General features: G+C 36.8%; 1 protein-coding gene across 1 annotated transcript in view; it reads left to right on the top strand.

Moving 5' to 3' along the window:
* Dcc (DCC netrin 1 receptor) overlaps window positions 1–17,629 on the top strand; it is a 722,447-nt gene that overhangs the window by 623,729 nt on the left and 81,089 nt on the right. The window contains exon 22 of the mRNA XM_059246128.1: window positions 17,185–17,250. Within this exon, the coding sequence (XP_059102111.1) occupies window positions 17,185–17,250 (66 nt within the window). The remainder of the gene's footprint in view (window positions 1–17,184; window positions 17,251–17,629) is intronic.

Here is a 17,629-nt window from a genome sequence, read left to right as displayed (position 1 = left end):
TAAATAAAGAAACAAGAAATTGAATTATAAGAGAAAACATAAGAAAAGCCTTGATTGTTGTTAAAAGGACCTTGGCAGCTTCTTGTCACAGTTACTTGTTCTTGGAACCTAACAAACATCTGCTATGAAGAACATAAATTAAAAAAACAAAAAACAAAACAAAACAAAAACCTCAAAGTAAGTATGAGTTGGGAGCAGGGGAATTGCTTTCTTCTAAGTAGTAGTAAGGGAGTAGAAATGATATGCAACATAAAATTCACTACCCTTGCATGTCAGTTGCTCATATCCCGTGTTTTCTTCTCTCCATTCTTGATCTGCTTTGTACTTTTCCTGTACTCCTCTCTCATTTCATTTCCTAGCTATTTCCAGTAATTTTCATGTCCAAGTGGCCAGTTCATGTGGAAATAACTCTGAGGTTTTAGTGTTTTAAGTTTCATAGGAGGTAGTCACACAACCCCTGTGAAGTGTGTGCAGAGGATAGACAAGAGCCATAGTGCTTGTGATGTGTGTAATGCTTAATTGGACCAGTGAAACACTGATGATTGATTCATTTAACTCGTAACACAATGGAGACTGATACTATTATTATCTCCATTTGAACAATAAATAATCTGAAACTTAGAGACTCTGAATAATTCGCCTATAGAAACAAATCCACCAAAACTATGTTCCAGAAGCTCTGTTATCAAACCCAAATCCATTCAGTATGTACTTTCTTCATGTTCACATGCAGGACCTATAAACATATCAGTCTATAAATTTACAGCATCTAAAGTTTTATTGTGCTGGTATTTTTATAATATGGACTGTCTTTTTTTCGTATCAGTAAGTATTAAGAACAAAGCAAATGACTGTCCATCTGGAATAATCTTGTTCATTGGTTCCCACAAATTTGAGTTTATGAGGATAGAAACATGGGAATTATGCTAATTCTACTACCTAAATTATCTTGGGCTGCCAGTACCATAAGTCAGGTAAATTAAACAACCAAAATGTGTGTACTTTAGCGTTGAGATAGAAGCCCCAGATGAAGGTCCAGAACAGCTGAGTCCTGGTGAGGGCTGTCTTCCTTGCTTGTTAATGGTGTTCCTCATGTCTTTGTTTGGCAAAAGAGAGTTCCTGAGGTCTCCTCTTAAAACATCATAGGTACTATTGGATCAATTCTCTCTATTTATGGCTTTACTTAGCCTTGTTTCCAAGTATACCTGAATGTAGTTGCAATCTGTACTACAACATCAGTATATGAAAGAAATTTCTATTTGAACATGAGTACTAGACTTTGTACTAAAATAAAATACCATTAATATCATCATTTGAGCAATAAATAATCTGAAACTTATTTATGTTTGAAAGTAATTCTGGGGTTTTAGTGATTAAGTTTCTTGGAGAAAGAAAGGGAGGTACTCACACAGACCGACTGTGTTAAGTGTTTGCAGAGGATAGACAGGAGCCATAATGCATCTCTGTGTGGGTGTGTGTCATGGTAAGTACTCACAAAGTCTTGTACTCATATAGCCTCGTACTCACATTCAAACAGAAATTTCTTTCATTCCTTCACTAATTGTCTTTCTAGTTTATAAACCTAAATAAATAAATAAATAAATAAATAAATAAATAAATAAATAAGTGTATTGCCCCAAATCATTGTTGACAATGGTGAAAGTCAAATATTTCTCTCTGACTCCACAATTTACAGTACATTGCTGCTATAAACATGGGAATTTTGGGGTTTTTTTTTGAAATAGTAGTAAAACCTTAGAGCTTCAAACGAATACATTTAAGGGTTGTACTGACCATTTTCAATAGTGATTCTGTGTGGCCGAAAATACATGCTCCACACAGAGATGACTGTTTATGGAAATTGGTCTGATTATGATTTCATGTGTATGTCCATGCCTACCCAGTGTGATGGTAGAGTGGGTGCAATATTAGAGCAATTTATAGAGTGTAGGAACTTATCTAGATGGACTACAAAGAATGCGCTCACTCCATGACTTTCAAGTGTCTCTGATTCTCCATGCCTGGGAGGGGGTTGGCCTGAGACACTCAGTATAGAGAAGTAAAGATGTGTAAGCTGGTTTGCAGATTCAGAGAAAGGATGACCATGTCAACTGAGTTCCACTTTAAGGAAAGAAAGATTAATCCCCTCACAACCTTAACAATTATTGATAAGTCTCGGGGTTTGCCAGGCAGTAGTCACTTACTGTGTTCTTTGAGAGTGTTGGAATGGAATCAAATCCCTTAAATCTCAGCACAGCCCTAGCACTGGGACCTGCTGTGTGACTGCGGGATTGAGAACTGACTTCTCTCAGCATCTTCACCTATAAAATGTTGAGTGTGGTGCAAATTATCTTTAAGATTCCCAGATTTTTATACTGGAATTAGAATTGTAAAAACCTTGGGAATAGCAACTTTGCCTATCAAAATCTATAAATAGTTGCCACTATGCATCAACCACTGTCTCTATTCTTCACTTGTGTTAGCCAATTTAATTCTCATGGCAAACTTATAGTCAGATAAAAACAGATAAAGAGGATCTAAGTCTTACCCAAATGTTCACAGGGTGTATGTAGTTAGATACAAATACATACCCATGTTACCTAGGAATCTTTGCTCAACACTACTGTATAATTTTTGGAAATGTATTCAATTCATTGAATCTAACTTTGTTATCACAAACATTAAGCCTAGTGGCATCACCGTAAGCTCATCTCACTTGGAAGACTTTGTTTTTCTCAACAAGAGTGTTCCTGCAAAGTTCTTGACACTACACCTGCCATTTTGCACCTTGGCTGGTTTAATCTTAGGTATAAGTAGGATCTTAATTGTTTCAAATTCCAAGGAAGTAGGGTTCTCAAGGCAGTGCAGTCAAGCTTTGAATTTAGCTAATGGAATACAGACTTTGTAGGGCTCAGATTGCCACAGCCAGGCTTCTGTTTGAAAAACTGAAACCTTCCGCACCTTCTGATGAGAGCAGTTTAATTGAAAATTAAAGCCTCTTGCTCCTCTATTATCGTGAATAGCTTCAATCCGGTTTACTATTCAACCACTTGCTGCACCCACTTGAAAAATGCTACTGTCACCTGTGTTTTTCTCTGGTTCAAATTTTGGCAATTCTCTAACTTATGAGTAGTGGAAAAAGTAGAGGTGGAAAATGAGTAATGCGCTTCTAATAGAGTGTTAAGTGCCGGTCATGTTCCTAGCCGAGCCATCAAGAAGCTGCCTCAGTCAGCCTCCCAGGACTCTTTATGTTTTAATAGGTAACTTGGAAAGAAAGAAAGAAAGAAAGAAAGAAAGAAAGAAAGAAAGAAAGAAAGAAAGAAAGAAAGAAAGAAAGAAAGAAAGAAAGAAAGAAACATAGTCACTGCCCAGAGGGATTTACTTGATCCATGTAGATTTTTAAACTTCTCAGCGTGCAAGGCACACTTTTTGGTTTAGAAGATCTTAAACAATACTTCAGGCACAGGTTAGTTTTGTGATAGAGCTACTTCACTGCTAACTCCCTTCGTTCTTTTTTTTTTTCAGTTTTCTTTATAAAGAAATTTTCTACTCACTCTACATACCACCCCCCTTCGTTTTCTTGAGAGACCTCTTCCTGGCTCTGACTTTGCCTGCTTCTCTCAGTTCTGCATTTTGTATCTCCAGTATTGTTCGCTTGTTTTCCCCACAAGTAATAAATTTATTTATTTATGTATTCATTTAAAAAATATAATTACATTTCTCCTTTCCCTTTCTTCCCTCAAAATTCTCCCATAAACCTTTTTCCACACACCTTCAAATTCATAGCCTTTTTTCCCACTAATAGTTACTGCATACAAATGTTTATATGTATATACAGACACATTCCTAAATGCAACTTTTCGGTCTATATGTTACCTGTATGTGTGTTTTCAGGACTGACTCGTAGGCACTGAATAATAAGTTGACTTTACATGCTCTTCCCTAGGGAAGACCACCTCTCCCACTCCCAACTTTCCTCATTTGCCTAGTTCTTTATCAAAGGTTGAGACCTTGTGGGCTGTTTCTCATTCAGCTTGTAATGTCCATTGGTGTCATTCTTGTTCAACTCATGTTTGAGAAGTCATGTTTGTGTAACTTTAAGGCTGTTGCTTCTGGTGGTATTAAGAAGCACAATTTCACAGCAAACTCCCTTTTCTTTGGCTCTTACGGTGTGTTGTAGGATCTTAGGTGCAGGAGTGTTTTGTAGAGGTATCTGTTAGGACTTGGCTCCAAAGTTCTACACTTTGAATGGCTGTAGTTGTTGTGTTATAGTGGTCTCTTGTCTATTTTAAGAGAAGTTTCCTTCAGGAGGGACAAAGACTATACTTATCTGTGGGTATATGGACACGTTTATAGAATGGTTGCAGAGTAGACTCAGTCATTTGGCACTAGAATGCTGGCCATCAGAGCAAAAGTTGTATTTTCTAACCTAACAGCAAGAATATTCCTCCATATACACTAAAGACTAGTGATAAAACCAAATAACCACCAGGTATTTGCTATAACTGGTTCCATTCTCTCAACCTGATCAATGTTTTCTCCCTTTCTCAAAATAGTAAATCCAAATCCTTCTTCCTTCAGATCTCACCTTCCCCATTCTATGTATTTCAATATCTTTCCTTACCTTTCTTGTCTTTTCTTCTTGTTGGTTTCCACAATACCCAACTTATGTGTCACTATGTTCCCATTTCTAATAATTTACTGTTATTATTCCTAGCTTAGTGGTCCGATTATAAATTCTTTCTATGTAGGATATTGGTTAGACTCTCATTTAATTTATGCCATTTTCCTTGTCACTAATATTATAGTTATTAAATAAATGTATTTTGAGTTAAATAATGACACAATGTCCAGGAAAGTGGAGTCATCTAGAAAAGCTTTCCTGTCCAATTAAAAAGTGTAGATCAGAAAACTTATTGGTGGAGAATGGTCTATATGCTACTGGTCTCAGGAAGAAGATGAATAAAATGTAAGGGTATATTTCTATCTAAAAAACAAATTCAACAATCACCTACAAAAACAATAGATAAATGTAAAAATAAGAAAACAATCGGGCAGTGGTGGCGCACACCTTTAATCCCAGCACTTGGGAGACAGAGCCAGGCGGATCTCTATTAGTTCGAGGCCATCCTGGTCTACAAAGCAAGATCCAGGACAGGAACCAAAACTACACAGAGAAATCCTGTCTCAAAAAAAAGAAAGAAAGAAAAAGAAACCATAGTCACCTTTGAAAGATTCTAAGCCCTTTTTTCTTCGATTTCTGTCCTTTCTTGTTTGTTGTTAGCAGAAAAATTTATAGGCTTAAATAACTCGAGCATTTTGTAATGTCTAATAGAAAAAAATCAAAACTAATGGGTACCAGTGAATGATTGAAATTGTGGAAAAACATTGTTAGAAGAACTGGACTCACTTCTGACAATTTATTTATTAATAGTAGTGAATCTTGCATGAGGCTAGAAATGAAAACACTTGAGAAAAAAAAAACGTTGTTTGGATCCATTTTCAAGCAATCTGCATTACAGAAAATTTGCATTATAGAAACTGCCCGAACAATGTGGAAACTCTAAGGGGCAAATCAGATGTTGTCACTAAAATGGATATTTCTGAATTTCAGATTGGAAATCATAGTGGGCTAGAGTAAAAAGAAGGATTTCTTAAAACATAGACTGGACTCTAATGTATAAATAGATCTTTAATGGAAAATGATGAGTAGAGTTCTATTTAAGGAAATCTTGGGAAGGGGTGATCAGGAATCCAGAAGATGGGCAAATTATTATAACTATAAGATGGGTTCAGGGTGCAACCAAGGAACCATAAGCAAATCAGTGTATTATGGTAGAAAGATGAACTTGTAAAAAGGGCTTTCTAATTTGTCTCTACTCTAATGTAGTAGTTATAGAGTGTTCCTTATTTTCATCACATCAAAGACTCATTGCATTAGCCACCAACAATCAGCATGTTTCCTTGCACCCAGAGCTATATAAACTGCATTTACCTTTGGCTGGTCATGCTGAGCTTTTTTTCCTTGAGGGTATGGGGACAAGACAAGGAAAAGATGATCTGGTGTAGGGTGGTTACCTCAATGTTAGTCATGTCCCTACATTTTTATAGCCTATTTTGTCCTCTTCTGAAGTCATGTTTTGCATTCATGCTTTTGTTGTTTTTTGTGTTGTTGTTTGATTGACTTTGGTTTTTACCCTGAGATACAGAGTAACCAAAGCAAGCTCTCCCTCTCCTATACTGGGATCACAGATATAGACCACCATGCTAGGTTCTGTTATGCCCTTTCTAAAGTGACAACATTACTTTCCCCAGTGCTAAGTATGGTCAACAAAACTATTTGTTTTTCCTTCCAAAGCTTACCTTGTTTTGTATGTCCTATTGAGAATACAGGTGTGTCTCATATCACAGATTCCTACATGCTCATACAATCATACCATGATTAACTCTTGGGTATGATCTAGTGCATTTCTTCCCTATCCTCATTTGTTCTTGTACTTATCAATTCATTGTGGAAAAATCATCTCCAGAGTTAAGCAGACTCGGCTACTTAAGAATGTGATCCTGAGTAAATTAATCTTTCTAAGCCATAATCTACTCATATGTAAAATGGTCTGTTTTACTGATCCATAGCTAACATTATTCTCACCCTACTTATTTCAACAGCTTCTTCAAATCTCTTCATAGTTAATTAGCATAATCTTTCTCAAATAGATAGGACGTGTGCAAAATTCCCTAAGTGGGTCTCTGTCTCCCCCACGATAAACTCTAAGGAAACTTTTAGATAGACTATATAAGGAATATTTTTCTGTACCTTTCAGAATTCAGCTAACCGACCTTTCTCTCAATCTGTGTTCACTGAAAAACCTCCCATAAGTTTTCTAGTCCTAAATTGCTAATAATCCCATTGTCCCATTATGATTCTTTACTTACAAATTAAGTTTTATTTTAACTTTTGGAAGTGATCAAGGGGTTAAAATCACTCAGTTAAACTTTTCACTTTGCAATAATGTATACTCCTCTATAACCATTTTATGTCTCTAATGCTTCAATCGGTAGATTGTGGTATGGGAATTTCCTCTGTGAATATTCCCCCTCAGGCTGCTCAGCCTTAGTTGGATACTTTGTTACCCACATTCAGGACCATGTCCTTATTCATTGCCAACTCATTTTTGGTTCTTTGGTGTCTTCGGGCTCCAATTATATTGTGTGAAATAATTTTCCTGGTGACATGCAACATGTACATCTACTTACCCCAGAAAGGAAAGACAGACCAAAGCAGAGATACCATCAAGGTTCAACTTAGAGAAGCAATGAGTTTTGGGGTTACTCACAGGAATATGTCTGGGTGGACCTATAGGAGCAGAAATGACTCAAAGGCAGCTGCATCACTGAAGCCTACTGTAAATGGACAATTCTCTCCCACTTGCCAATTCCTGAATAACGACTCAGAGGCTTATATTAGAAATTTTTTACCAATAGCTCAGGCTTATTTCTAGTTAGCTCTTACATTTAAATTAACCCATATTTCTTATCTATGCTTTGCCACATGGTTCATGGATTCATTTCCTACATGTCTTGCTTACTTGGTGGCTAACTGGTGACTGCTATGACTCTGCCCTTCTTCTTCCTGTATCTCCATTTGGCTCTCCTGCCCAGCCTTATTCTGCCTGGTTAAAGGTCAAAACAACTTTGTTTATCTACCAATGAGAGCAACACATATTCACAGCATACAGAAAGACCAACACACAGAATTCCCCTCTTTCTGTCTAATCAAAAAGGAAGGCTTTCACTTTAACATAGTAAAATTACATATAACAAAACAGTTATCATGCAAGAATTACAGTTACAATATCTAGTCTATTTGTATTTGACTAAAATTAAAGAAAATATTCTTATCATCTATCCTATCTTTGTGACTCTAAAATTTCATCTCTAATTTACCTTTTATCATAACTAAAGAAAGCTATTATTATAACTATCTACTCTTCAACTCCATCAAAGACCCCACAAGGACATAATATTACCTGAGTAAACAAGAAGTATATTACAAGCAACTTCCAAAATTCTAGAAATAACAGAGATATTTGGCTGCCTGGACAGTCACTCAAAGTTCTTCTGTAACATTGGGGTATCCATCTTTAGCCTATATAGCCCTAGTGTATCTGGCAAACTTTTTAGTGAAGCAGGAAATTTGAAGGACTGTTTCACCTATATTGACAAAGTTCATTAGCCGCTTTCCTTTGTGTCCTGCAAAATGTCTGTTAGTTTCTTGTGTGAAGCCATTACTTTCCTGTGGCTTGTCCAGTTTATACAGCATACTGTCAAGCAATCCAAGCAAGAGAAGTTTCTTGACCAAATGGCTAGCCTTGCCAAATTGAAAGCAAACTCCATAAGAAGTTTCCTCGATGCCCTTGATCCTCTTTGAAGTAATTGGTGTTGCCATGCACAGACGTGTCTCACTGTTGAGAAAATTCTAAGTTCTTAAAACATTTTAAATGTCATATTCTGTAGGTCTTTGAAGTGTTTGAAGATTATTTAACTAATTGAAATATATCTATGTATACCTAGAAAACCTAATTAATATGACTATAAGTTTGACTATTATAGATGAGTATTAATCTGTGTTTTTAATTAGATATTACATTTTAAATGAGCTACATAAACATAATGCCTTAAACAAGAGTAGAAATATACATATAGTTTAACAAAATTGACTTTAAATTTGTATCAATAAACTAAAATCCATACCACTATAAAATACTTTGAGAGTAACAGTTGTTTTTTCAAAGTAGATTCAATAATCTACCCTTTTCCCCATAATAATCTACCCTATTACCTGTCATTTCTATATTATATCACCCTTTCTTCTTTAGAAAGAAATTGACTATGACTGTTAACAATTTATCACCAATCCCCCTTAAATGAAAACAAACATTCATAAACAATATTTTGAAAATTTGGGCATAGTTCTCTAGACTACTTTCTGTTGATTGGGGGCACTTGTAAACTTATAGGGACCCTGAGAAAATTTAGAGTATGATCAAGTCCTGACTTGGGTGTTTTGTATGGCTGGTCCATTTCAGCCAGCAGCCTTGAAGCTTTTTTGGATACAAAACTCAAAGGAAACTATAACAGAGGTATTGAAACGTTGGATCATCTGGGCCATCTGTTTTTATTGGTGTTTGTTCCCCTTGTTCTGAAAAATATATAAACTTTTAAAGGTAACAAATATATCTGAATTAATATAAATGTAAACTGTATATTGTACTCAAGCCAGCCAAATATAATTTTTTTCTATTGTGTTTGAGCAGGTAAAATATACATCACATATCTTGTAGTTACTTTAGCTTTATTTTCCCATTTTTGTAGTCAGGATTTTCAGTGAATCTTCCTTAATCAAACCTGATGTCTTCCAACCAAGAATGAATCCATAGACTCTCACCTTCTGTGGAAACAAAAGCAGAACCTCTCAAGACCACATAGGCCCCAGACTCAAATTTTGAAGTCAAGATATTTTTTAAATATATAGGTTAGTTTAACTTAGCAGTCCCCACAATCAAATGTCTCTCAGCAGTTAGCTTGTTAACAGTCAAAAAATCCAAAGAATCTATTGGTGAAATTATTAAGGCCACTCCACGTAGTTAAAAGGGAGGGTTTTTTTTGTGCGGTAACTTACAAGTGAAGGGATAGTTTACAGGGTCTGGGAAAGGTGTGGCGCAGCCCAGCAGTGTTCTCTGAAGAACTCTGCTCAGTCTAGCTCCAGCATCCAGGGTCCAGGAACCAAGAGAGCTGGTGCATCTGGATCTCAGGTGTTCAGGGTCCTCCCTTGGCCCTGCTTTGTAGGCATGACAGTTACTGAAGCCTCAGTGGGGTTTGTCACTTCCAGATCAAAGCTGGAATGGCTATCCACTACAGAAAACACAACATACATAATCCCGACTGTATATTTTCCATCCTCACATGGTTCATTTTCTTTATATTACTTTACTCCCCTTTCTAAAGACTGTATTTTATTATTTTAAAGCTATGTTTTTAATTTAAGGCTGTATGTATATTTTCTCTTTTCTCTCTCAAGCCTAAGCACATCTTTTAAACACACCATGATGCATTTAGAGGTCTTTCTGTCTGAATCTGTTTTTACTGTGTTTCTTAGCCCTTTTTGTCTGTATGAGCAAAAGCTAAAACCTCCACGCAATGTGCTGTGTGGCTTGGAGATGCTTCTGTGTACTGCAGCCCGAATCTGTCATGATGTAGCTCAAACATGTACACCAGGGCATCTCTGTATGAAGGCCCACATGAGAGACACAACGAGGAAGCTATTTTGGGCTCCATTTATGTGTTCTAGAACCTTTTGTTTTTAAGCTTTCTCAGGCTTTATGTGGATGTATGGGCAGCACGTGGGAGAGACATATGTAAATGGAGTTTCTCTGTCCTGCCCCGTCCACGGCTGCTTTTAAATAATCATTCTGAGGCTTATATTAATTATAACTGTTTGGCTGATGGCTCAGGCTTATTAGTAGCTAGCTCTAACACTTAAATTAACCCATATTTGTTATCTATGCTTTGCCACATGGTTCATGGCCTCTTACCTCATTTTCTACATGTCTTGCTTCCTCAGCAGCTGGCTGGCTAGCTGGCCCCGCCATGACTCCACCCTTCTGCTCTCTGTATCTCTAATTGGCTTACCTGGCCAGACTTATTCTGCCTGGTTATAGGCCAAAACAACTTTATTTGTCAACCAATGAGAGCAACCCTTATTCACAGTGTACAGAAAGACCATCCCACAGCAGCCCACTCCAGAATGGGTGGCGACTCACATAGGCTGGGAGGTGAGAGCACACTGCACAGCCTGGAGCCAGCTCAGTAGGTTAGAGATTGTCTTTTTTGGGTGACTTGGTGGATCTGAGCCCCTTCCAGAGAGACCCTTGTTTCTTCTGTCTCTGGTCCCTGCTTACTGCAGGCAGCTGAGTTTGTATCAGTCTTGGCTTGTCGTAGAGGGAGTCTCAATAGTTTTCTGTTCATCTGTTCTCTTGAAGAAGGATGAGCCTAGTAAAAATCAGTCAGTTTCAGAGACTTCCAACAACTGTTTTTAGTAATTTCCTTTTTGTCTTGAGGAGCTTACCCACAGTGTGGAATGGCTAAATATCCAAGGAAACTGCTACACAACAGAACAAAACTTTTCTATTGGATGCATGGGTAAAGCATGAGTAGAAGTGTGTGTGTGTGTGTGTGTGTGTGTGTGTGTGTGTGTGTGTGTGTGTGTGTGTGTTGGGGGGAATTCCAACAGACTCATTATTTATATCCACCAGCAGGACGTGTATAGTTTAATGTCTTCATTCAGCAGTTTTCCCTTGGAGAAGAATGAACTCTGTCTCTTCTCTCCTTTCTCTGTATAACTTAGGGCTTCACCTAAATACAAGCACTTTTCAAACCTGAGTTTGGGATAATCTTGTACAGCACTCTGGGGAGAGGCTATCAGAGTCATTCTGTGGACTTTGAGAGCAGTTTCTATTTTATGAACTACATAAGGCTGTGCCTCATCGTCCATGGTATCAGTGTCTGGTAAATGAGCTGCTAGGAAGGCTCTGTCATCCAGGAAAACCCTCATATATTGAAAAAAAGAATGATGCTTTAGAGTTTGGTAAAGACAGGGCTGAATCTAAAAGTGATTTCTGAGATCCTTCTTGATGGCCATTGTGTCAGATTGCTAGAGACAAAAAGACATAAGGAGAGACTAGGGGAAATAAACAACTTCAGACAGTACCACCAACCTCCACCCCATGAACAGATAGTTGGCTTCTGTTCTATTAATAACTGAATTGTTAATCAATGCTACATCTAAATTTATGTTAATAACAATTACAACAACTAGTAAAGTACTGGGCTTTAAAAATAAGGCTGATTGTAATATAGACCATCAGGGTCAGGTAGCAATTTTCATAATGGGTCATAAAATTCAGAAATTATGAGTTTTCTTTACTTGGTGTCTTGAAGGAGAAAGTCAACTGCTTAGTTGGGATTCAAGATATTATTTGTTTGTTTGGGTTCTTCGGTCCCTTTTTAATTATTGCCCACTTTCTTTAGTTCAGTGTCAAGAACGGGAGGCTCAGAATTGATAGAATGTTTAGAAATAAATGCATGAATATTTATATTATATATTGTACGATGGCATATAAATTACATATTTCCATTTACATATTTAATTAGTGAAGTAAGATGTTCACATTAAAGTGTTTCATTGACTGGCATCTGTCATCTCCATATTTAGTAGTCCAGAAAAGTCTGACAGTGCTGATTTTATTTACTGGTCATAGAAAAAAATGCATTATTTGTATGTTTTTTTTTTTCCTACCTTAGGCAGTTCCTCAGGAAACCATCGCCCATGAGTTGGTCAAACTATGCATTTGCCTGAGGATGTCAATACTAAGAATTAAATTGAGATGTCCACCAAGAGCAAGCATTTAGGATAAAAGAATCATCCATATAAACTCCCTATGTACAAAATGCCATGGCTAACAAATACCAGAAAATTAGTCCTTCCTTTCGTTCTCACAGTACATTGTTTTCCATAGCTACCTGGTCACAGTACTTGTCTCATTTATACATGAAATTCTAATCTTAATTTCTAGTTTGATTTCTAAGGATTCTTATAATTTTTTCTCCTTCACAAGAAGAGTCAATCCTATTCACAGTAAATGATGTACAGACAAAATTAGAAATGAACAAAAAAGCTGAACTTTTATTATTAAAATGCATGGAGAGGGATGCACACATTGCTTTTCTCACTCCAGGCAACTCAGTCATTCCCCAACCCCCGCCACCCTGCCCTTGGCAAATTATTGCTCTCAGAATACCTGCAGGAGGCAAATTCAACCAAAGGTTTTGAAGAAGGGAAAAGACTGCAGATTTACTCAGCACTAAATTTCATACGTGATGGGAACTTTAGCTCTCTTGCATCTGAAGCACTAATGTTTTCCTTCGCCCGGTGATTTCTTTTATGTTTATTTAAACATGGTGCATTGGACCTTAGGAACAAGTGAGCAGCTACTTTCTATTAGTATGTATTTGAAAAACTCTTGGCTGTTCGTTATTGTTCTGTTTCCTGGGTTTTGATGTCCTGATATCTTTGCCCAAAGTCAGCAGTATTATCAACTGCATGATGAATTGATCTCTTACACACATATCTCGCTGCTGACAAATCATCTGTTTTAAATATATCTCAATGTGATCTGTGTGCTGGACAGCAAAATTGTATTCAGGTGGCATTAATGGATCTTCTTTATCCATTGGTGTACAAGACAGAAAGTCGATGCAATTTTCGTCATTACCCCCGGAATTATTCTCAGAAAACCAATTCTAAGATCGGGAAGATAACTCCGTGCTCTGCATTCTTGGGAGGTTGTTCACCAAGTATTTGTTCGATGACCAGTCTGCCTATTTGATTTAGATTATGGCCCATATGTATTTCTCTGGGGATTGATAGTGTGGACCCTCTGAATCCCCATTCAGAGAAGATGGATTAAAGATGAGATTACAGTTACCACATCCAACTTCCTAAATGGCTTCTGCACATTAATGTCCCACTCCCCTTCCTGAAATTATAAATGTTCACAGAAAAAAAAGTAGACCCTAGCACCAAAACTCCAACATAATTCATCTTTTCTAGGTGCTGGAAAATTATTTATCATGGGAAATAGTGTCCATCTGTCCTGCAAGTGAGGACATAAAATAAACATTAATATAAGTTCATTTTACACACATAAAAAAGACACATGCATATGCACATATGCACGTACACATACTATACCACAATAAAACTATAGAAGCAATATTTTAAGTGGCCTCTGAGAACAAAATCACAAGGAAAAACTGTAAAAATACAATAAAGTGGAATGCACAGTATTTAGTAATGCATTGAAAAGCATCTTAATTGACAGTAGTCTCTCATCCAGTAGTGAGAGCTCATCACCTGTGCCACTGGGATGAGCATAAAGCAGAAGCTAATTTGCATACTCCCCAAAGGCAGCCATAAGACTTCTGCCCTTCTCATCTTCAATCCTGGGAGCAAATGACAGGGAGGTCACAGACTTGAGCTAATTTTTAAATTTACTCTGGGATCCTCACAAACTTTTAAATTTTGGAGATTTAGCATATTACATAAAAAGAATTTGAGGATGCATAAATTTTAATCATTAAAATTTTAATGTGATACCATTACAATATCACAATTTTTCTGGTATTCCTTATAAAGATACTAGATAAATGAAAGACATCTTTAGGAAAATCTGTCAGTGTTGTATAGAAATGGATGGATGAAGTCATGCTTAAACCATTAAACCCAGAGTGAATTACAAACCACCAATAGCTGGCTGTTATTAACTATGAATAGGATTATTTAAGCTTTAGACATAATGAACCAATGCTATCTGCCATCACAGAACACAATGCTAATGCATCTTTTTATACTTCCCCCTTCCCTGAGAATCTATGAATATGCCCTTTGTGTAGCAAGCATTCAATAAATGCTGAATAAATTATTACCATTTAATTCTCCTTTAATGAAGCTGAGACCTTTGGGATAAGGCAGTAGTTGGAATATTTGCGTTGACTGACTTCCATGCAAACGATCCTCCAAATTCTAACTTCACCTCTATTTCTGTGAATCAATGCTTATGAAATCCAACAAGTTAACTGAACAGATTAAGTATCATTCTACTTCTTCAAACATGTATTGGCCTCCCTGGCAACAGCATCATTGCTATCGTTTCCTTAAGCTCTCTAGTGTCTTCTCATTTGTTAGCTTCCTAGGACTTGCCTGACAGTGGTGGAGGCATATTTTGTTGTTGCCATTGCTATTACTAGTAGTAGTAGTTATTTATTATTTGCCGATCAGGAAAGCCTCCTAAGAGCTTAAAAGCATCTTTCAGAGATAGGAAACTTAGCACAAAATTAAAGCTCAATTCCGTTGTCTTTAGATCAAGGTATCTTAGGTTCATCAATATCCTGGAAATGAGTTTTGTGCTTTCCCGACGAACTACTACAAGATACCTAAATTACCATAAATCCAATCTTCCTCGTTGATTATATCACGTTTCCCAAAAGAGACTTTCTGATGGGTTCATTAAGAGTTACTTAATTTTATTTTGTTATATCAATCTAGTGAAAAACAACAAAAAGCTAACCATATCAACACACTTAATTTTGGGTATAAAGTGTTCGTGTTTTAAGACCCATGCTATTTTGAAGCACTTACACAATGCCTTTATCTAGTTCAGCATTCTGGCCCACATGATACCAGAGGTGTTTTCTACTTACTGTATTCTCAATGTAATTGATAGCCTGGTAAATCCAAGGGGTTGCAGACCCATATGGCTTCCTGTCTGTGTAATACATGGATGTGCTTGTGCACTTGTTTTTACATCCTCCCACAAATGAGCAAAGAGAGTTAGAAACTTCATTAAAAAGACATTTGTCAGGAGGCTGGAGAAAAAGGAAAATCCTCCCCAGGCTATCTACCTAATTTCCAGCCAATATAGGATTACTCCCTACAGGAGTCATTTATTGCTCTTACTGGCCTAAGTGATTAGGTTGTTAGCATGTCTTTTGGCTGACTGCTTTGCAATCCAGCACTTTCAGTTGCTGCAAAAAATATTCTTAATATTCATACAGAACTTCTGTTCACTTCATTTCTTCCAACACTGATCCCACAATGTGCTATGGGCAAAGCTTCTCCTGTGTTCTTTGAAACTTCAGATGTGTTGGTTACATAAGCTGGGTGTACTGGGGGAAAGTTAAGACTGTCCACTGATGTAGTTAGCCCACCAAAATGTCGACAGTTTTTTCTCATTTAAATTGTTTTTTACAAGGGAACCCCCAGCTTCCCTACTACATATAAATAGAAACCTCCCCCTAACTTCTTTTTCCTTTCACACTCACAGTCAAAGCCCAGTGGGGTTTACATATGCCATTTTTTTGTGAAAAGCATGATTCACTGTAGTTGAATTAATTTCTTTCATTGCTTATTGGAAGCCTGGTGTCCATGGTGACTTCAACTGAGAACTAATATCCAAAGAATTTTAAAAATTCTGCTCAGAGAGTCAGTGTACAGAATAGTAAGTTGATTCTCCACTACTCTTTTGCAAATAAAACAATGAAATCCTTAGAGAACATCAGTGAAAAAGAAAAGTCAGGTATGCAAAGGAGTATCCCAAGGCACATATTAAAGGAATATATTATTTATCAATGGAACCTAATAAGATCACCTGTTACTGTGGCCAACGCCTTAGTCATTGTCCTAACTAGAATTACTTCAGAAACAAATGCTATATGCTGGAACATGTTTCTATAGAGTCAAGTCTCTAATGTTTTTCTATGAGTGGTCCACCCAGACATTCTAAAGATCAAAGCTAATCAAATAATTACAGTTCCCTATATTTATGGATAGAATAAAGGGTCATCTGTAATACAGTATCATTAGTTAACTTTTTATTATCATATAGGTTTTTTATTAATTTGTGACTATTATTTTAAACACGATGGTCATATCTGTTTCACACCTATGGGAGGCAGAGTCCCCGGCAATATTGTAGTGATGGAGCCTTCTTTTTCTGTGTGTTAGCAACGAATATGTAGACTATGTGGGTGGGGGTCTTGATCATATTCTTTGTTCTCTATCTAGTATTTATTCTCAGGCACCTTACTTGGCACATAACAATACTAGCAAGTACTCAAAGCCACATTTAAAATGAAACCAGTCTTGGCTTGGTAAGACAGCAATGGGAACTTGCTAAAAAATATGTGACAGGTAGAAGATAACAAATACTGGCTAGACCTAGGAGCCACGATCCAGGTCATCTTTGTTCTGAAGTCTTCAGGAGACAACCATTTAGTATGGCAATCACAGGCCTTTTGTATTTGTTTCTTGGTACTATATTATAAATATTGAGAGGGAGAAAAAAAAGAAAGAAAACAAGGAGATTGCATCCCAGAGAACTGAATTTCACTAGTATAAGAACGACAGATTTTTCTTACCTATTGGAAAAATAAAATTTATAGAATTTGCCCAAATAATTTGGATCATTCATTGTATACTTAGAATTTTTTCTTTGCGATTTCATTTTGTTTTGTTTGTAGTTCCCTGAGCTATAATCCACTAACATTCTAATTTGCTGATATACACAGGTCGTCATGGAGATGGAGGTTATTGGCCAGTTGATACTAACTTGATTGATAGAAGCACTCTCAATGGTAAGTATATAAATTGAGTTCTATTGGATTGGATACAGTAATTACACAGTTAATTCTACAGTATCCAAAATAAATTTCCTATTGACAAGGGCAAGGACTGTGGACTTAGGGTTTTACTGTGGTGATAGAAAATGATGCTATTAGCAAACTTCACACATACTACCAGGAAATGATGACAATTAGAGGTGGCAGGTGCATGAAAAATAATTAGACAGGTTCCAGTACTGGGCAATCCATAAATGATACAGATCTTCCCTAGTTTGCTTTCTAATATGGTGATAAAACATTAACCAAAACAATGTAGGGAGAAAGGGGTTTATTTCAGATTAAGCTTATAGTCCATCATCAAGGAAAATAAAGGTAGGAACTCAAGGTAGTA

The sequence above is a fragment of the Peromyscus eremicus genome, chromosome 19, assembly GCF_949786415.1.
Source record: "Peromyscus eremicus chromosome 19, PerEre_H2_v1, whole genome shotgun sequence".
In the NCBI taxonomy this organism is placed as follows: Eukaryota; Metazoa; Chordata; class Mammalia; order Rodentia; family Cricetidae; genus Peromyscus; species Peromyscus eremicus.
The sequence above is the reverse complement of the archived record's forward strand: the minus strand, read 5'-3'. Positions and strand labels throughout refer to the sequence as shown.